Source organism: Bufo bufo, chromosome 9 (genome assembly GCF_905171765.1).
Source record: "Bufo bufo chromosome 9, aBufBuf1.1, whole genome shotgun sequence".
Taxonomy (NCBI): Eukaryota; Metazoa; Chordata; class Amphibia; order Anura; family Bufonidae; genus Bufo; species Bufo bufo.
The window spans coordinates 174,142,819-174,164,617 of NC_053397.1; the positions used below are offsets into that span (position 1 = coordinate 174,142,819).

Genomic DNA, 21,799 nt, shown 5'->3' on the forward strand with positions numbered 1-21,799 from the left:
TCTTCCTAGGCCAGTGACTTCACGTTCATCCGTCATTCACCAAAGTGTTGGGCTGGGGGAGCCGGGTGTCAGATCTCAAACCTATCTGACATTGATAATCTATCCTGACGATAGGTCATCAGAATCAAAATCTGGGACTACCATTTTAAAGGATATGGACACTTTTAGCAGCCATTTTTTTTTAAATAGATCATTGTACTTATTTTGGGCTAAAACATTTTTCCATTTCAACAGTTTTTCCTTATCTCTGCACTCCTGAAAACACAGAAACACACTTTAAGGCCTCATGCACACGACCGTGCCGTTTTTTGCGGTCCGCAAACCGCAGATCCACAAAAAACGGAAGCCGCCCGTGTTGCCTCCCACAATTTGCGGAACGGGCGCCGGCAATATAAATGCCTATTCTTGTCCGCAAAGCGCGGACAAGAATAGGACATGTTATATTTTTTTTGCGAGGTCGCGGAACGGAGCCACGGATGCGGACAGCACACGGAGTGCTGTCCGCATCTTTTGCAGCCCCATTGAAGTGAATGGGTCCGCATCCGAGCCGCCAAAACGGCGGCTCGGATGCGGACCCAAACAACAGCCGTGTGCATGAGGCCTAAGGGTCCCTACACACAACAATCTGCACTTGTGTTTTTTTTACAACTTAAGGCCCCCTGCACGCAAACGTGTGCTCCCCGTGGTCGTGCTGCGGCCCTCAAAATGCGGACCGCAATGCACGAGCACAGTCCGTGGGGCAGCCGCAGCGGATCGCGGACCCATTCACTTGAATGGGTCCGCGATCCGGCTATTCCGCAAAAAGATAGGACATGTTCTATCTTTTTGCGGAACGGAAGTACGGGAGGAAACCCCACGGAAGCACTTCGTAGGGTTCCGTTTCCATGCTTTCCATTCCGTACCATTCCGCATATCCGGATTTGCGGACCCATTCAAGTGAATGCGGAATCCGTGATGCGGAATGCCCACGGAACGGCACCCGTGTATTGCGGACCTGCAAATGCGGTCCGCAATACAGCAACGGGAAGCACACGTTCGTGTGCAGGGGGCCTAAGGGTGGGTTCACACTAGCGTTAAGGATTCCGTTATTGCATTCCGTTATAACATGGTTATAATGGAAAATAACAGAATCCATAAGACGGAAGGACGGATCCGTTCTTCTGCCTATAGACTTGTATTATGACGGAATACAAAACAAACGTGTCCACAAATATGGGAAAACTGTGACATTACTATGTAAGGCCTCATGCACACGACCGTTGTGTGCATCCGTGTCCGTTGTTCCGTTTTACGTGATTTTATGCGGACCCGTTGACTTTCAATGGGTCCGTTGAAAACTCGGAAAATGCACCGTTGTACATCCGCGTCCGTGATCCGTGTTTCCTGTCCGTCAAAAAAATATGACCTGTCCTATTTTTTTTGACGGACAATGGTTCACGGACCCATTCAAGTCAATGGGTCCGTGAAAAAACACGGATGCACACAAGATTGTTATCCGCGTCCGTCATCCGTGTCCGTAGGCTACTTTCACACAAACGGATCCGCTGATCCGTCTGCATAAAAGCTTTTTAGATCTGACTTTTCACTTCGTGAAAACTCAGATCCGACAGTATATTCTAACACAGAGGCGTTCCCATGGTGATGGGGACGCTTCAAGTTAGAATATACTACGAACTGTGTACATGACTGCCCCCTGCTGCCTGGCAGCACCCGATCTCTTACAGGGGTCTGTGATCCGCACAATTAACCCCTCAGGTGCCGCAGGTGCTGCCAGGCAGGAGGGGGCAGACCCCCTCCCTCCCCAGTTTTAAATTCATTGGTGGCCAGTGCAGCCCCCCCTCCCCTATATTTAACTCATTGGTGGCTAGTGCGGCCCCCCTCCCTCCCTCCCCTGTATTTAACTCATTGGTGGTCAGTGCGGCCTCCCTCCCCAGTATTATATTCATTGGTGGCCAGTGCGGCCTCCCCTCTCCCCCCCTAATTAAAATCACCTTCCCCCATCATTGGTGGCCAGTGCGGCCTCCCCTCTCCCCCCCCCTAATTAAAATCACCTTTCCCCATCATTGGTGGCAACGGAGAGTTCCGATCGGAGTCCCAGTTTAATCGCTGGGGTTCCGATCGGTTACCATGGCAGCCAAGACGCTACTGCAGTCCTGGCTGCCATGGTTACTTAGCAATAGAAGCATTATACTTACCTGCGATGTCTGTGACCGGCCGGGCGCTCCTCCTACTGGTAAGTGACGGGTCTGTGCTATAAGCAATGCGCCGCACAGACTTGTCACTTACCAGTAGGAGGAGCGCCCGGCCGGTCACAGATATCGCAGGTAAGTATAATGCTTCTATTGCTAAGTAACCATGGCAGCCAGGACTGCAGTAGCGTCTTGGCTGCCATGGTAACCGATCGGAGCCCCAGCGATTAAACTGGGACTCCGATCGGAACTCTCCGCTGCCACCAATGATGGGAGAAGGTGATTTTAATTAGGGGGGGAGAGGGGAGGCTGCACTGGCCACCAATGATGGGGGGGTGATTTTAATTGGGGGGGGAGAGGGGAGGCCGCACTGGCCACCAATGATGGGGAAGGTGATTTTAATTAGGGGGGGGAGAGGGGAGGCTGCACTGGCCACCAATGATGGGGGGGTGATTTTAATTAGGGGGGGAGAGGGGAGGCCGCACTGGCCACCAATGATGGGGGAAGGTGATTTTAATTAGGGGGGGGAGAGGGGAGGCCGCACTGGCCACCAATGATGGGGGGGTGATTTTAATTAGGGGGGGAGAGGGGAGGCCACACTGGCCACCAATGATGGGGGAAGGTGATTTTAATTAGGGGGGGGAGAGGGGAGGCCACACTGGCCACCAATGAATATAATACTGGGGAGGGAGGTAGGGGGCCGCACTGGCCACCAATGAGTTAAATACAGGGGAGGGAGGGAGGGGGGGCGCACTGGCCACCAATGAATTTAAAACTGGGGAGGGAGGGGGTCTGCCCCTCTCCTGCCTGGCAGCACCTGATCTCTTACAGGGGGCTATGATACGCACAATTAACCCCTCAGGTGCGGCACATCAGGGGTTAATTGTGCGGATCACAGCCCCCTGTAAGAGATCGGGTGCTGCTAGGCAGCAGGGGGCAGTTATTACACAGTTCTCAGTATATTCTAACTTGAAGTGTCCCCATCACTATGGGAACGCCTCTGTGTTAGAATATACTGTCGGATCTGAGTTTCACGATCTAACTCAAATCCGATGGTATATTCTAACATAGAGGCGTTCCCATGGTGATGGGGACGCTTCAAGTTAAAATATACCATCGGATTGGAGAAAACTCCGATCCGATGGTATAATAGGGACTCCTGACTTTACATTGAAAGTCAATGGGGGACGGATCCGTTTGCAATTGCACCATATTGTGTCAACGTCAAACGGATCCATCTACATTGACTTGCACTGTAAGTCAGGACGGATCCGTTTGGCTCCGCACGCCCAGGCGGACACCAAAATGACTTTTTCCTTCATGTTCGTGGATCCTCCAAAAATCAAGGAAGACCCATGGAAGAAAAAACGGTCACGGATCACGGAACAACGGAAATCTGTTTTGCGGACCACAAAAAAAAACGGTCATGTGCATGAGGCCTAAGACTCAGTTTATACACATTTATGTCCTCTGTTTAATATATACTCCAGAACGCCTGTGACAGATGGCATACAGTGGGTCCCAAAGGAAAAATTATGTTCATTTAATGTATCCTTTTTTTCTTACTGGATATGGTTATATGAAGCAATGTATCTACTACACTATCCCATACCTCTTTTATTCTGGTATACTGACATATACTGGCCAGACAGAGGCCAAAAGGTCACTCTTTTGGCCTCAGTCTGGCTAGTGTAACCCTATGGACAGATTTTGCATGCACGCCAGGAGTTTTCCCAGCGTACGTGCTAAACATACATCAGAAATATGGTGTGAACCCAACCTAGTTATACAGTTTTTTGAAGTTTGGTAATGGGTCCGGTTTACATACTCCAGCTGCCTGCCACATATGGAAAAAAAACTCCACCCTCTCGCTGTATCCTATAGGCACAAGATTTTTGGGGAAATATTTTGGTTTTAGCCACAAAATCACGCAGCCGATGGGTTTTTCGGCCGCATGCCATAAACAGAGTGTGTAAACTCAACCTAAAAGTATAAAATATTACCCAATTAACTTTCATTCCATTGTTTGCAGTGCAAAGAGATTTTACTTTGACGTCCTTTCTACATAAAAGACGTAAGCATTTAACAATGGAAAAATAATAACTACATAATCTTGTTTTTTTATGTTTAAAGTGGATCAATTTGCTCTTCTGACATGTCTTACTACTGCAGAGAGAAAAGTGTAGCAGGCAGAACAAACATTACAGAGCAAAGCATGATGGGTTTAGTTTAAAAAAGGCTTATGAAAACAGGAAGTTCTTCATGTAAACATCCTGCCAGGATGTAGTGAAGCTGAAAACAAGAGAAAGGAAAAACAGGTATACGAGGCAAACATTACCAGTGTAATGTACTCTTCATTATGAAACTGGAGTACCCCTTTAACTCTATGGCTAAATTTGTATCCCCAAAACACCATGAACTCTAACACTTCTAAAGATATATTATGAAATGAATCTTGAATTTTGGTCCCATTTAGAGAAAAAATATGATGTGATCATATAACAAAAACGTAAACATACAATTTAAGAACTCTGTATTCATTTATAACACAGAATTCATAATGACTTTAACATAAATATTATGGGGCACTCTGAATTAGTGTCTTGATGAATTCTAATAATATTCTAACTGCATGCCTCCATTCACACCATCACCTCGAGGAGCTAGCTTCATATGGTTTTATACAGCTAGTATTGAATCGGTGGTATCTGCATAAATGTGCATGCAGTGTGTCATGCAAGGCAGGGGAAGCAGTTCAGTGCTAGGTCTCCCAACACAAGCTTACAGCAGTTTGCATGCCCAACCTCTATGGTAGGTATACCACTGCTGTAAATTACATTAATTGTATGAGATATACAGTAACTTAACCACTTAAGGACCACAGGTTTATGCCCCCCTAGTGACCAGGCCCTTTTTTACAAATCGGCACTTCACAACTTTAACGGTTTATTGCTCGGTCATGCAACTTGGCACCCATATGAATTTTACCTCCTTTTCTTCTCACAAATACAGCTTTATTTTGGTGGTATTTGATTGCTGCTGACATTTTTGGCTTTTCTGATATTAATCAAAATAGACCGCAATTTTCTCCAAAAAAGTGCATTTTTAACTTTTTCTGGTAAAATTGTTCAAATATAATTACATTTCTATACAAGTTTGTGTCAGAATTTATTGTGCTACATGTCTTTGATAAAAAAAATCCAATAAGTGTATATTTATTGGTTTGCGCAAAAGTTATAGCGTTTACAAACTATGGCCCAAAAATGTGAATTTCCGCATTTTGAAGCAGCTCTGACTTTCTGAGCACCTGTCATGTTTCTTGAGGTGCTAGAATGCCAGGATAGTATAAATACCCCCCAAATGACCCCATTTTAGAAAGAAGGCACCCCAAAGTATTTGCGGAGGGGCATGGTGAGTTCATGTATGAAATAATTATTTTTCACAAGTTAGCGGAAAATGACACTTTCTGAGGAAAAAAATAAAATAATAAAGTTTCCATTTCTGCTAACTTCTGGCAAAAAATAAATAAATCTCCCACGGACTCACTATGCCCCTCAGTGAATACCTTGGGGTGTCTACTTTCCGAAATGGGGTCATTTGTGGGGTGTGTTTACTGTTCTGGCATTTTGGGCGGGGCTAAATTGTGAGCAACCCTGTAAAGCCTAAAGGTACTCGTTTTACTTTCGGCCCCTTTACGCACCGAGGCTGCAAAAAAGTGTCACACATGTGGTATCGCCGTACTCAGAAGAAGTAGAGCAATGTGTTTTGGGGTGTATTTTTACATCTACTTATGCTGGGTGAGTGAAATATCTCTGTAAATTGACAACTTTGTATAAAAAAAATTAAAAAGTTGCCATTTACAGACATATTTCTCACACACAGTATGGGTATATGTAAAAATACACCCCAAAACACATTGCCCTACTTCTCCTGAGTACGGAGATACCACATGTGTGCCAATTTTTTGCAGCCAAGATGCGCAAAGGGGCCGAAAGTCCAACGAGTACCTTTTAGGAGGGCATTTTTAGGCATTTGGATTCCAGACTTCTTCTCACGCTTTAGGGCCCATAAAATGCCAGGGCAGTATAAATACCCCACATGTGACCCCATTTTGGAAAGAAGACACCCCAAGGTATTCCGTGAGGGGCATGGAAAGTTCATAGAAGATTTTTTTTTTTGGCACAAGTTAGCGGAAATTTTTTATTTATTTTTTTTCTCTCACAAAGTCTCCCTTTCCGCTAACTTGTGACAAAAAGTTCAATCTTTCATGGACTCAATATGCCCCTCAGCGAATACCTTGGGGTGTCTTATTTCCAAAATGGGGTCATTTGTGGGGTGTTTGTAGTGCCCTGGCATTTGAGGGTCTCCGCAATCATTACATGTATGGCCAGCATTAGGAGTTTCTGCTATTCTCCATAGGCCTCATGCACACGACCGTTGTTTGGGTCCGCATCCCAGCTGCCGTTTTGGCGGCTCGGATGCGGACCCATTCATTTCAATGGGGCCGCAAAAGATGCGGACAGCACTCCGCGTGCTGTCCGCATCCATGGCTCCGTTCCGCGGCCCCGCTAAAAAATATAACATGTCCTATTCTTGTCCGGGCTTTGCGGACAAGAATTGCCATTTATATTGCCGATGCCCGTTCCGTTCCGCAAAATTGCGGAAGTCAACACGGGCGCCTTCAGTTTTTTGCGGATCCGCAGTTTGCGGGCTGCAAAAAAACGCACGGTCGTGTGCATGAGGCCTTATATTAAGCATATGGGCCTCTGGGCTGAAAAAAAAAAAATGAAGGGCACAGATTTCTTCATTTGCATCGATCAATGTGGATGAAAAATCTCTGCCAAAAAATTTGCAAAAAAAAGAAAAAGCTGCGATCGCTAATAAAGATCCAAAAAGCTCAAAAGTGATCTTTATAGCACTACAGCGATTTTACGATGTTTTTGCAGTGATCAGAAAAAAATAATTTCTGTCACTCCGGTGGGGCGGACTGAACGCAAGTGTGCGCACAAGATCAGGCCTGATCGGGCGAACACTGCGTTTTTTGCAGAGCCTAAGATGACCCTAATGTACTGATATAGATCTGATTGCGATCAGTCTTGATCCCTTACAGATACTATATAGTACTAGTGCTGATTAGCGACAGCGATGACGCTAATCAGCGACTAATCAGTGAGTGCGGTGCGGTTGGCTGGGCGCTAACTACCTAATAAGTAAATAAGTAGCTAACTAACTGGCGGTGATAAGGGACCCTTAGGCCCCATTCACACATCCGCAATTCTGTTTTGCGGAACGGAATTGCGGACCCATTCATTTCTATGGGGACAGACTTTGTCCCGCTCGGATCCGGAATTGCGGATCTGCACTTCCGGGTCTGCACTTCCGTTCTGCAAAAATATGGAACATGTCCTATTCTTGTCCGCAATTGCGGACAAGAAAAGGCATTTTCTATATAGTTCTGGCAATGTGCGGATCCGCATAATGCGTAAAGCACATTGCCGGTGTCCGTGTTTTGCGGATCCGCGGATCCGCAAAACACATACGGACGTCTGAATGGAGCCTTACAGGGGGGTGATCAATGACAGGGGGGTGATCAGGGAGTCTATATGGGGTGATCAGGGATTAATAAGGGGTTAATAAGTGACACGGGGGTGTAGTGTAGTGTGGTGCTACTTACAGAGCTGCCTGTGTCCTCTGGTGGTCGATCCAAGCAAAAGGGACCACCAAATGACACCCCAAAACACATTGCCCAACTTCTCCTGAGTACGGCGATACCAGATGTGTGACACTTTTTTGCAGCCAAGGTGGGCAAAGGGGCCCACATTCCAAAGAGCACCTTTCGGATTTCACCGGCCATTTTTTACACATTTTGATTTCAAACTACTTTGCACGCATTTGGACCCCTAAAATGCCAGGGCAGTATAACTACCCCACAAGTGACCCCATTTTGGAAAGAAGACACCCCAAGGTATTTCATGATGGGCATAGTGATTTCATGGAAGTTTTTATTTTTTGTCACAAGCTAGTGGAATATGAGACTTTGTAAGAAAAAAAAAATAGAAAAAAAAATTCATAATTTTCCGCTAACTTGTGACAAAAAATAAAAAGTTCTATGAACTCACTATGCCCATCAGCGAATACCTTAGGGTGTCTACTTTCCGAAATGGGGTCATTTGTGGGGGTTTTCTACTGTCTGGGCATTGTAGAACCTCAGGAAACATGACAGGTGCTCAGAAAGTCAGAGCTGCTTGAAAAAGCAGAAATTCACATTTTTGTACCATAGTTTGTAAACGCTATAACTTTTACCCAAACCATTTTTTTTTACCCAAACATTTTTTTTTAATCAAAGACATGTAGAACAATAAATTTAGAGAAAAATTTATATATGGATGTCTTTTTTTTGAAAAATTTTACAACTGAAAGTGAAAAATGTCATTTTTTTGCAAAAAAATCAGTAAATTTTGATTAATAACAAAAAAAGTAAAAATGTCAGCAGCAATGAAATACCACCAAATGAAAGCTCTATTAGTGAGAAGAAAAGGAGGTAAAATTCATTTGGGTGGTAAGTTGCATGACCGAGCAATAAACGGTGAAAGTAGTGTAGGTCAGAAGTGTAAAAAGTGGCCTGGTCATTAAGGGTGTTTAAGCTAGGGGGGCTGAAGTGGTTAAAAGTGGCACTATTGAAGGCAACAGAAAATTGCATTAGGCTTGTCAGTTAAAGCAAAAAAAAGGAAGAGACCACTGTGGTACTCAGCATAAGTGGCCAAAATCATTAAAAACAAAAAGATAGCAGTTAGTAATTATATATTTTTTTAAAACGAGGATGACAGGCAAATTTATAAGATTAGGCAGAGAGAGGCCAAACAAGTTATAAGAGCTTCTAAAGCGCAGGCAGGAGAGAAATTAGCTCAGTCAGTGAAAAAAGGCGATAAGACCTTCTTCAGATACATAAATGAAAAAAGGAAACTAAAACAAGGAATTACCAAATTAAAAACAAAAGAAGGAAGGTATATGGAAGAAGATAAAGAACTAGCTGACTGCCACAATGAATACTTCTGTTCAGTTTTACAAAGAAAATGAAGGAAAAGGACCTCAGTTAGGAAGGAAGACTAATGAATCTTTTGATGCATGTGTCTTTACAGAGAAAGAGGTCTGTCTAAAATGAATACAAATAAGTCACAGGGGCCTGATGGGATACACCCAAAGCTATTAAAAGAGCTCAGCGGTGAACTAGCAAAACCATTAACAGATTTATTTAACCAATCACTGTTAACAGGAGTCGTCCCAGAAGATTGGAAATTAGCAAATGTTGTGCCCATTCACAAGAAAGGTAGTAGGGAGGAATCGAGCAACTATAGGCCAGTAAGCCTGACATCAATAGTGGGGAAATTAATGGAAACCATACTTAAGGAGAGGATTGTGGAACATCTAAAATCCCATGGATTGAAAGATGAAAAACAGCATGGGTTTACTTCAGGGAGATCATGTCAAACTAATCTTATTGATTTTTTTTGATGACACAAAGATTTGTAATAGGGTTGATGTTCCTGGAGGGATACACCAAATGGAAAAGGATTTAGGAAAACTAGAGGAATGGTAAAAAATCTGGCAACTAAAATTTAATGTTGATAAGTGCAAGATAATGCACCTGGGGCGTAAAAACCCAAGAGCAGAATATAAAATCAGTGATACAGTCCTAACCTCAGTATCTGAGGAAAGGGATTTAGGGGTCATTATTTCAGAAGACTTAAAGGTAGGCAGACAATGTCATAGAGCAGCAGGAAATGCTAGCAGAATTCTTGGGTGTATAGGGAGAGGCATTACAGTAGAAGGAGGGAGGTGCTCATGCCGCTCTACAGAGCACTAGTGAGACCTCATTTGGAGTATTGTGCTCAGTACTGGAGACCAATGACCATATCTCCAGAAGGATATTAAAACTTTGGAGAGAGTTCAGAGAAGAGCTACTAAACTAGTACATGGATTGCAGGATAAAACTTACCAGGAAAGATTAAACGACCTTAACATGTATAGCTTGGAAGAAAGACGAGACAGAGGGGATATGATAGAAACTTTTAAATACATAAAGGGAATCAACAAGGTAAAAGAGGAGAGAATATTTAAAAGAAGAAAAACTGCTACAAGAGGACATAGTTTTAAATTAGAGGGGCAAAGGTTTAAAAGTAATATCAGGAAGTATTACTTTACTGAGAGAGTAGTGGATGCATGGAATACCCTTCCTGCAGAAGTGGTAGCTGCAAATACAGTGGAGGAGTTTAAGCATGCATGGGATAAGCATAAGGCCATCCTTCATAGAAGATAGGGCCAGGGGCTATTCATAGGATTCAGATATATTGGGCAGACTAGATGGGCCAAATGGTTCTTATCTGCCGACACATTCTATGTTTCTAATTACAAGTGATGGTCCCATTCCCTTGTAATTACACTAAATATTACACCCAAGAAGTGCCCTCTCTATCTATTTGTTTTCTTTCCTCTATGGCTAAGGCCTCTTTCACACGGGCGTGTGCACGCCGTTGCCGTATTGCGGACCGCATTTGCGGATCCCCAATACACGGGTGCCATTCTGCGGGCATTCCGCATCACGGATGCGGCCCCATTCACTTGAATGTGTCCGCAAATCCGGAGATGCGGAATCGTGCGGAACGGAACCCTATGGAATGCTTCCGTGGGGTTTCATCCCGTACTTCCGTTCCGCAAAAAGATAGAACATGTCCTATCTTTTTGCGGAACGGCCGGGTCGCGGACCCATTCAAGTGAATGGGTCCGCGATCCGCTGCGGCTGCCCCACGGACTGTGCTCGTGCATTGCGGCCCACATTTTGCGGGCCGCAGCACGACCACGGGGGCGCACACGCCCGTGTGAAAGAGGCCTAAGATTCAGTAATAGATAAATCTTATACTTGAATATATCCTAGTCATACGCTATAAAACAATTTAAATAAACCCAGTGTTTCTATTACTGTTTTCACAGCACCGCATACTCAAGGGTCTGCAAACTGGGGTAAGCTACAGTGTATTCATTATTTTTAAAGGCTATGAACACCTTTTACCCAGGAAAAAATATTTTCTTATATGTTAGTGCTCAAGTTGCGATAATTTTCAGTCTGCAATCTTCATTTCCTTATTTACTTTAAAAAGTGGATGTAGAATAGTATCAAGGCGACCTAGTATATTGGCTACTGTTCTTTCCCCTTTGCTTTTTACACGTACTGCAATTAAATCATCGGGTACCTGGATAAAATATCTAGGTTTTACCAAATGTGGAGGACGCCCATGCAAAACGTGTAGATATGCCACACCAACAAGAAATTTTCACAATTCCACACATACGGAAACATTTCCGATAAAAAGCTATATTTATTGCAATACAATGGGCATTATTTATGTTATTGAATGTACAATGTGTGATCTCATGTATGTAGGGAGTTCCAGCAGGAAATTTAAAACAAGACTGTTGGAACATGTTAGTTACATTACTAACCCCTCAGCAATGGGTACATCAAATGCGGCTAATCATTTTATAACAGTACATAATCGTATCGTAGTTTAACTGGCTTCCGCACCTATGCGATTGAAAGAGTAGTTGTTCCTAAGAGGTGGTAATATGAAGAAGAAGGTTTTGCAGCGTGAGGCATATTGGGTACTCAGCCTGAATACCAGATATCCTCAGGGTCTCAATCTGAGGAAAGAACTGATGTATTTTTATTAATACTGTTGTAATCCAATATACAGGGTGGGCCATTTATATGGATACACCTTAATAAAATGGGAATGGTTGGTGATATTGACTTCCTGTTTGTGGCACATTAGTATATGTGAGGGGGGAAACTTTTCAAGATGGGTGGTGACCATGGCGGCCATTTTGAAGTCGGCCATTTTGAATCCAACTTTTGTTTTTTCAATAGGAAGAGGGTCATGTGACACATCAAACTTATTGGGAATTTCACAAGAAAAACAATGGTGTGCTTGGTTTTAAATGTAACTTTATTCTTTCATGAGTTATTTACAAGTTTCTGACCACTTATAAAATGTGTTCAATGTGCTGCCCATTGTGTTGGATTGTCAATGCAACCCTCTTCTCCCACTCTTAACACACTGATAGCAACACCGCGGGAGAAATGCTAGCACAGGCTTCCAGTATCCGTAGTTTCAGGTGCTGCACATCTCGTATCTTCACAGCATAGACGATTGCCTTCAGATGATACGAGATGTGCAGCACCTGAAACTACGGATACTGGATCCTTGGTCAGCTCTTAGCCTCTTCTCTACTTCTATAATGCATAGTAATACCTCCAAAAATAGTTATTACTTTACATTCCCCATTTGTCTACTTCATGTTTGGATTATTTTGGGAATGATATTTTATTTTTTGGGGATGTTACAAGGCTTAGAAGTTTAGAAGCAAATCTTGAAATTTTTCTGAAATTTTCAAAAACCCAATTTTTAGGGACCAGTTCAGATCTGAAGTCACTTTGCGAGGCTTACATAATAGAAACCACCCAAAAATGACCCCATTCTATAAACTACACCCCTCAAGGTATTCAAAACTGATTTGACAAACTTTGTTAACCCTTTAGGTGTTCCACAAGAATTAATGGAAAATAGAGATACAATTTCAAAATTTCACTTTTTTGGCAGATTTTCCATTTTAATAATTTTTTTCCAGTTACAAAGCAAGGGTTAACAGCCAAACCAAACTCAATATTTATGGCCCTGATTCTGTAGTTTACAGAAACACCCCATATGTGGTCGTAAACCGCTGTACGGGCACACGGCAGGGCGCAGAAGGAAAGGAATGCCATACGGTTTTTGGAAGGCAGGTTTTGCTGGACTGGTTTTTTTGACACCATGTCCCATTTGAAGCCCCCCGGATGCACCCCTAGAGTAGAAACTCCATAAAAGTGACCCCATCTAAGAAACTACACCCCTCAAGGTATTTAAAACTGATTTTACAAATGTCATTAACCCTTTAGGTGTTCCACAAGAATTAATGGAAAATAGAGATACAATTTCAAAATTTCACTTTTTTGGCAGATTTTCCATTTTAATAATTTTTTTCCGGATACAAAGCAAGGGTTAACAGCCAAACCAAACTCAATATTTATGGCCCTGATTCTGTAGTTTACAGAAACACCCCATATGTGGTCGTAAACCGCTGTACGGGCACACGGCAGGGGCGCAGAATGAAAGGAATGCCATACGGTTTTTGGAAGACAGGTTTTGCTGGACTGGTTTTTTTGACACCATGTCCCATTTGAAGCCCCCCTGATGCAACCCTAGAGTAGAAACTCCATAAAAGTGATGCCATCTAAGAAACTACACCCCTCAAGGTATTCAAAACAGATTTTCCAAACATCGTTAACCCTTTAGGTGTTCCACAAGAGTTATTGGCAAATGGAGATGAAGTTTCAGAATTTCAATTTTTTGGCAAATTTTCCTTTTTAATCCATTTTCCCAGTAACAAAGCAAGGGTTAACAGCCAAACCGAACTCAATATTTATGGCCCTGATTCTGTAGTTTACAGAAACACCCAATATGTGGTCGTAAACAGCTGTACGGGCACACGGCAGGGCGCACAAGGAAAGGAATGCCATACGGTTTTTGGAAGGCCGATTTTGCTGGACAGTTTTTTTTTGACACCATGTCCCATTTGAAGCCCCCCTGATGCACCCCTAGAGTAGAAACTCCAAAAAGCGGCCCCATTTTAGAAATTAGGGTGGCAGTATTGTTGGTACTAGTTTAGGGTACATATGATTTTTGGTTGCTCTATATTACACTTTTTGTGAGGCACGATAACAAGAAATAGCTGTTTTGGAACCGTTTTTATTTTTTGTTATTTACAACATTCATCTGAGGGGTTAGGTCATGTGATATTTTTATAGAGCCGGTCGAAACGGATGCGGCGATACCTAAAATGTATACTTTTTTTTTATTTATGTAAGTTTTACACAATGATTTCATTTTTGAAGCAAAAAAAATCATGTTTTAGTGTTCCCATAGTCTGAGAGCCATAATTTTTTCAGTTTTTGGGCGATTACCTTGGGTAGGGTATTATTTTTGCGGGATGAGATGACGGTTTTACACTATAACAGCTTTTTTTTCAAACAAATAAAAAGATGTTTTAGTGTCTCCATATTCTGAGCCATAGTTTTTTTTTTTTTTGGGCGATTGTATCAGGTAGGGGCTCATTTTTTGCGGGATGAGGTGACGGTTAGATTGGTACTATTTTGGTGGGCAAATGCCTTTTTGATCGCTTGCTGTTGTACTTTTTGTGATGTAAGGTGACAAAAAAATTGTTTATTTAGCACAGTTTTTATTTTTTACGGGGTTCATCTGAGGGGTTAGGTCATGTCATATGTTTATAGAGCTGGTCGATACGGACGCGGCGATACCTAATATGTATACTTTTCTTTTTTCCCCTATTTTATACCAATTTTTTTTAACTTTATTTGGGGAAAATGACGTTTTTGTTTATTTTTACTTGAAACTTTAATTTTTTGGGGGGGAAAACTTTATTTTTTCAACTTTATTTTTTGTCCCACTTTGGGACTTGAACTTTGGGGGGTACATTCCTTTACAATGCATTCCAATACTTCTGTATTGGAATGCATTGGCTGTATGAGTAATACAGTGTGTATTACTCATACAGCTTCCTGCCTGTGAGATCCAGGGGGCTGGATCTCACAGGCTCGTCACCGGAAGGCAGCGCGATGCCTTCCTTAGACATCACGCTGCCTTCCATGCCATCGGGTCCCCCCCACAGCCGCATGGGGACCCGATGGCACCGCCGACACCCGCAGGTAAAAGCCGCAAACCGCAGGTCTGAATTGACCTGCGGTTTGCGGCAATCGCCGACACGGGGGGGTCACATGACCCCCCCCGGGCGTTGTGACAGGATGCCCGCTGAATGATTTCAGCGGACATCCTGTTCGGATTAACCCCCGCAGCGCCGCAATCGCGATTTAAACTTAGGACGTACCGGTACGCCCTGAGTCCTTAAGGACTCGGGAAATAGGGCGTATCGGTACGCCCTAAGTCCTTAAGGGGTTAAAGGGAACCTGTCACCGGGATTGTGTGTATAGAGCTAAGGACATGGGCTGCTAGAACGCCGCTAACACATCTGCAATAAAAATGTGCGCTTTCATTGTGTCAAAAAACCAGATTTTATATATATATATGTAAATGAGGCAAGTAAGAAGCCCAAGGAGCTGTTACTAACGTTTCCAGAGCCCAGCCACACCCACTGTGAAGGAGCCCAGCACCGCCCCATCCTCCGAATCTCCTCCTTGCTTCCCGACGTCGCAAAGCCAGAGCGCCGTAATCTCGCGATGCGCGAGCTAGCGCATGCATAGCGTTCCTTCTCTGTGCTGGTATCAGCCTCAGGAAACTAACTGGGCTTGCGCCAGCTCGCGCGAGATTACGGCGCTCTAGCTTTGTGACGTCGGGGAGCAAGAAGGAGATTGGGAGGATCCGGAGCGGTGCTGGGCTCCTTCACAGTGGGCGTGGCTGGGCTCATAGTCAGAGAACGCTGGACTCATCTCTGAAGCATGGAGGAGACAGGACTCATCTAAGGTGCATTTACATGTATGGCGTGAACACTTTATTTTAAGTTTTTCTCTGAACTGATAGTTATTATTATTAATGTATTAAAAAGTATTTTTAGAAAAGTGAGTGGATAATTAGGTTTAGAAAGTGATGACAGGTTTCCTTTATATGCAGATCTCAGGTGTAGCACATGACAGAGTTTTGGAGTGCCCTGCCTCTGGGTGGTGGTTCCCCTCCCCCTCCCATTGCTGGTTGGGGGAGTAGATCTATCCATCTACCGTGTTTCTTCGAAAATAAGACAGGGTCTTGTATTATTTTTTTTTCTCCGAAAAAAGGGTTAGGGCTTATTATTGGGGTAGGGCTTATTTTGGCTCCATGAACATATTTTATATAGACACATGCCAATTACAGAACAGTCCCTGGACAGTGTTTATATTAAATATGACTATAACCCCCCTCATCCATAGGGATACACCCATATACTGCAGTACATGGGTGCATTCCTATGGATGAGGGGGGTTATAGTCAGATTTGCCACACATTTTTCATTCTGGTACCGTATATTGCCCTTGAGCTGTCCTTACCCAAGGGACCTAGTCAGCAATCTACGGTAACAGGGAGAGCAGATACGGCACAGGAGATATGTAGGGAACTCCTCCAGGCAGCAGAGAGGAGAAGGAGCTCTTCCTGCTGCCTCCTTCATGTAAGTAAAAATGTGCGGGCTCTCGGCAGTACAGGGCATACAGAGAAGCCGCCAGCCCGCCCAACGTGAAAGTGAAGGGAAGCGCGGACTGCCGACATAATTTAGCATTTAATGAAGCTGCCAGCCCGCCCATCAGGTGCTGCTTAGTGCTGCGATGTACAGTACAGACCAAAAGTTTGGACACACCTTCTCATTCAAAGAGTTTTCTTTATTTTCATGACTATGAAAATTGTAGATTCACACTGAAGGCATCAAAACTATGAATTAACACATGTGGAATTATATTCATAACAAACAAGTGTGAAACAACTGAAAATATGTCATAAATCTAGATTCTTCAAAGTAGCCCCCTTTTGCTTGGATTACTGCTTTGCACACTCTTGGCATTCTCTTGATGAGCTTCAAGAGGTAGTCCCCTGAAATGGTTTTCACTTCACAGGTATGCCCTGTCAGGTTTAATAAGTGGGATTTCTTGCCTTATAAATGGGGTTGGGACCATCAGTTGCTTTGAGGAGAAGTCAGGTGGATACACAGATGATAGTCCTACTGAATAGACTGTTAGAATTTGTATTATGGCAAGAAAAAAGCAGCTAAGTAAAGAAAAACGAGTGGCCATCATTACTTTAAGAAATGAAGATCAGTCAGTCAGCTGAAAAATTGGGAAAACTTTGAAAGTAAGGGCTATTTGACCATGAAGGAGAGTGATGGGGTGCTGCGCCAGATGACCTGGCCTCCACAGTCACCAGACCTGAACCCAATCGAGATGGTTTGGCGTGAGCTGGACCGCAGAGTGAAGGCAAAAGGGCCAACAAGTGCTAAGCATCTCTGGGAACTCCTTCAAGACTGTTGGAAGACCATTTCAGGGGGACTACCTCTTGAAGCTCATCAAGAGAATGCCAAGCGGGCTGGTGGCTTCACTGAAGGCTAATTCACTGAAGCCTGCGCTACCCACCCACAGTTTCATGGCAGCTCAGGAGCCATTAGTGAGCGCTCCTGAGCTGCTGCAGCCCGCACATTTCCCCCACCTTCCCTTTATATAAAATAAAATACGGCTGTATCTGGGGCTTATTTTTGGAGTAGGGCTTATATTTTAAGCCTACTCCAAAAACCCTGCAAAATAGCGCTAGGGCTTATTATCGGGGGACAGTTGGGGAGTTGACAGCCTGATTGAGGAGAGAAAAAAATAATAAAAGATATATAGAAATGTGTCATTATCATCATTGTAGTGACAGACATAATAAAGTTATGTTATTTATACCACACAATGAACCGTCTGTAATTAAATTCCACAAAATAATGTTAAAATTGCAGCTTTTTTGTCTTTGCCTCTAAAAATAAACCTACAACTAATACTGATAAATATTAGATTAATTAGAAGAAAATTTTTAAAAAGTTATGACTGTTGGAACACAAAGGAGGAAAATGTTACTGGTCCTAAAAGGAGTTATCCAGCCCAGAATATTATCCTCAGGATAGGTCATAAATATCTGATCAGACTGGGTCCGACACCCGGCACCCCCACCGATCAGCTGTGAGACGAGGAGCTGTGTTCCTTGCACCTGGCTCCACTGGAGCGGTGGCATAGTGTAGTTACAAGTACCCGCTCCATTCACTTGAATGGAGTGAGTACTTGTATTACAATGCAATTTCGAAATGAAGTGCGGTGTACTGAAGATTTACTTCAGACACATATTAAAAATGTACAATAAAAATGTAACATTTTTGGGAGGGTTTTTCCAATTTTAATGTGACTGTGAAGAGGTTAAGAAAGTTGTGGCAGAGTTTACCGTTTGCATTGCAGTGTAAAATCCATTAAAATAAATCTGGAAGAAAGCTGCGTCAGACAGGGCTTTTGAAAAACTGCAGCATGTCCTCACACAAGACATGTTCTGCATTATCTGAATGGGTTCCTGTAAATCCCCTTCCGCTTGCTTTTCCTGCATTTTGTTTATATCTTATGTCTAATAGAGATGAGATGAGGGAATCAATTCTGAACTAATTGCTGCCTGATATTAGGAAGTAATCCAATGCCAACTTTGCGGTCCGTCTTTATTGCTCATATGTAAAAAACCTAACAAAATCATCTTAATTTAATATGTCCTATAGTACAGATGAAGGCCATAGAGCGAGACTTCCATTTATTAGTGGAGAGCTCCCAACAAGCAGAAGCTCTTGTCCCAGCAGAAGTATATCTGTTAGTTACTGTTTGTCGTCATTTCTATCAACAGTTGATTCAGACCCTCATTTTGTGATAAATGTTCCTCAAAAGAACGATGCTTTGTGCTTTAATATTCAAGAGGAGCCTGGTGTGATCCTGAATCTTGTTGAGGATCGAGAGCGTGGTAAGCTTTAACCCATTATGAGTACTATTTATTATAAGTATTTAATATTTGAGACGTTTTGGGAGAGTCTTAAGACTTAAGCCTCTTTCACACGGGCGTCGCGTGTGATGGCCGGATAAGATGCGGGTGCGTCGCTGGAAAATGTGCGATTTTTCCACGCAAATGCAAAGCGTTTTAATGCGTTTTGCACGCACGTGAGAAAAATCTGCATGTTTGGTACCCAGACCCGAACCGGACTTCTTCACAGAAGTTCGGGTTTGGGTTAGGTGTTGTGTAGATTTTATTATTTTCCCTTATAACATGGTTATAAGGGAAAATAATAGCATTCTTAATAGAGAATGCTAAGTAAATTAGGGATGGAGGGGTTAAAAATAATTAAACTCACCTCATCCACTTGTTCGCGCAGCCCGGCTTGTCTTCTTTCTTCTTCTTTTGAGGACCTGGGAGGAAAAGGACCTTTGGTGACGTCACTGCGCTCATCACATGGCCCATCACCATGGTGATGGATCATGTGACGGACCATGTGATGAGCACAGTGACGTCACCACAGGTCCTTTTCCTCCTAGTCGTCAAAGAAGAAGACAGAAGAGAAGCCGGGTGTGGATGAGGGGAGTTAAATTATTTTACTTTTTTTTAACCCCTCCATCCCTATTTTACTAAGCATTCTGTATTAAGAATGCTATTATTTCCCCTTATAACCATGTTATAAGGGAAAATAATAATGATCGGGTCCCCATCCCGATCATCTCGTAGCAACCATGCGTGAAAATTGCACCGCATCCGTTTACATCTATGGGGCCTGCGTTGCGTGAAAAACGCACAATATAGAGCATGCTGTGATTTTCACGCAACACACAAGTGATGCGTGAAAATCACCGCTGATGTGCACAGCCCCATAGAAATGAATGGGTCTGGATTCAGTGCGGGTGCAATGCATTCACCTCACGCATTGCACCCACGCGGAAATCTCGCCCGTGTGAAAGAGGCCTTAGAGTTTATTCACACATTGGAGCCATGTTGCATTTTTTTTTTCTGAAACTGTGCCAAAACCTCATAATTTTTGCTGAAATTTCAGAAAAACACTTACATAAGCTACTTTATAATTACATAGTATGGTTGAAAAGAAGATACAAGTCCATCAACCTTTACCTTTTGAACAAGACAACTTTAAAACCGTTTACTTTTACCTTTATTATTTTTTTGTTTTTATGCTTTTTTTAACTTAGTTTTTTTTAGTCTGTGCATCAAAGATAGAAAATGCAATGTTGTGTTTACTTATTATTTTATTTATATAACAATTTTAATAATTATTATTACTATTATTATATCATTGTTATTATTTTTCCATTGTAACTGGCAATGTAGAGCAGACATATGCCTTGTTTATCACTATTATAGGTCATATTTTGCATGCAGCACTACAGGACTGGATTTATTGCTTATTACATGGGCAGACCCATAAGAATGACTCCAGATCTCTGAAGTCCTGAAAGTGGCCACACACTTACATCACTAAGTTACAATACAATAGTTGTCACCTGAACACTCATTTAGTGGACAGTCGTTCCTCTCGATCCCAACATGCACGCTCAGTTCGGCTGAGAATGTATATGTTGTCAGTGCAGAGAGGGAACTAAGCCTCTGCCAGACTCAGTACATTGAGAACATATTGAGAACAATGTATTAGGGGTCTTGAAATTCAACATGCCAGATCCTTCTTTCCCTTAAAATCTTCTGTCCCTTGGGGCACCCCTATACACAGATCGGTAGGTTCGCCTGACATTGATCTAACTTGTATGGGCACCTTTAGATAACATTCCTAGTGTCCTTCAATCCGTAACATAAGCCTCTGTTTTATCGCTTTGGTTTACCTTACTGATGTATTATGCCATCTACAATGTCATGGTGTAATGTTTCTTAAATGTTGGGCTCTTCTCTCAGTCAATCATTTGTAAACCTGACTGATGAAGGGGCTTCAGTGCTCCAGAAGCAAATATAATTTTCTGGTTAACCCATAAAGGTATACTTATACTTTTGTCTTTTTTAACACATAAAGTGCTCAGTGAACTTCCTTTCAGCACTGTAAGAGTTAATCCTTTTAATTCGTCCACTGTTCAGCTGTTGACTAAGGTGCTGATCATCCTCCCTATTTAGCTGGGCTGTGGTTTCACCTCCTCACCTGAGCTTAGAGGTTTTCTAGTCTCTAGTAACCAGCGAAGGTGTGATCTCTTGTCTGGCTACATGTGTTGTCACGGTAGGGGCGGATAAGTGCAGCCCTGATATCTAATATACTAATACCACTATTGTCCTTTGGACTATAATCACACCTCTTAATCCTGCACCTTTATACTGCTTTAAGACTTTAATAATATACGACTAATACTATGTTACTAAAAGGTACGTGATTTTAAAATTTCCAGCAGACGGCTCAGCTATCACTACTTTGTATATACTACAATATTCCTGCTATTTCTTCATAGCTAGGATTAGTACATTGTTCCCCTACTGGCTACGTGCTGCCAGTTTGCGTATCGGGGCAATGTATCCTTCACTTGCTTGTTTATTTAGTATTGTCGAAGCCTCGCTGAGTCGTAGCTGTATTAAAACATATGAGCAACGCTGCCCCCTAATCCTAGCTATGAAGAAATAGCAGGAATATTGTAGTATATACAAAGTAGTGATAGCTGAGCCGTCTGCTGGAAATTTTAAAATCACTTACCTTTTAGTAACATAGTATTAGTCGTATATTAATACAAGTTAAGTCTTAAAGCAGTATAAAGGTGCAGGATTAAGAGGTGTGATTATAGTCTAAAGGACAATAGTGGTATTAGTATATTAAGTATAATACACTGCATCCTCCACCATAAGGGACAATAAGAGAGTTGTTCATAAGCCCTAATATCCACCCGCACCTCCTACCTACTTGCATGGCCCGTCCTAACTGATGGCGTACAACTTGGCGACGGTCCCTTTCTTAGATAAGTGCAGGGGCCTAAAGACAAA

General features: G+C 42.8%; 1 protein-coding gene across 3 annotated transcripts in view; it reads left to right on the plus strand.

The window, feature by feature from the left end:
- The window catches only part of LOC120978607 (inter-alpha-trypsin inhibitor heavy chain H3-like), a 110,344-nt gene that overhangs the window by 69,487 nt on the left and 19,058 nt on the right, over positions 1 to 21,799 (plus strand). For 2 of the 3 annotated variants that reach the window (XM_040406852.1, XM_040406854.1), the window contains 3 exons: positions 4,222 to 4,263; positions 11,178 to 11,207; positions 18,683 to 18,796. In XM_040406852.1, the coding sequence (XP_040262786.1) occupies positions 4,222 to 4,263; positions 11,178 to 11,207; positions 18,683 to 18,796 (186 nt within the window). The remainder of the gene's footprint in view (positions 1 to 4,221; positions 4,264 to 11,177; positions 11,208 to 18,682; positions 18,797 to 21,799) is intronic. The other variant, XM_040406853.1, reaches the window with a different exon arrangement.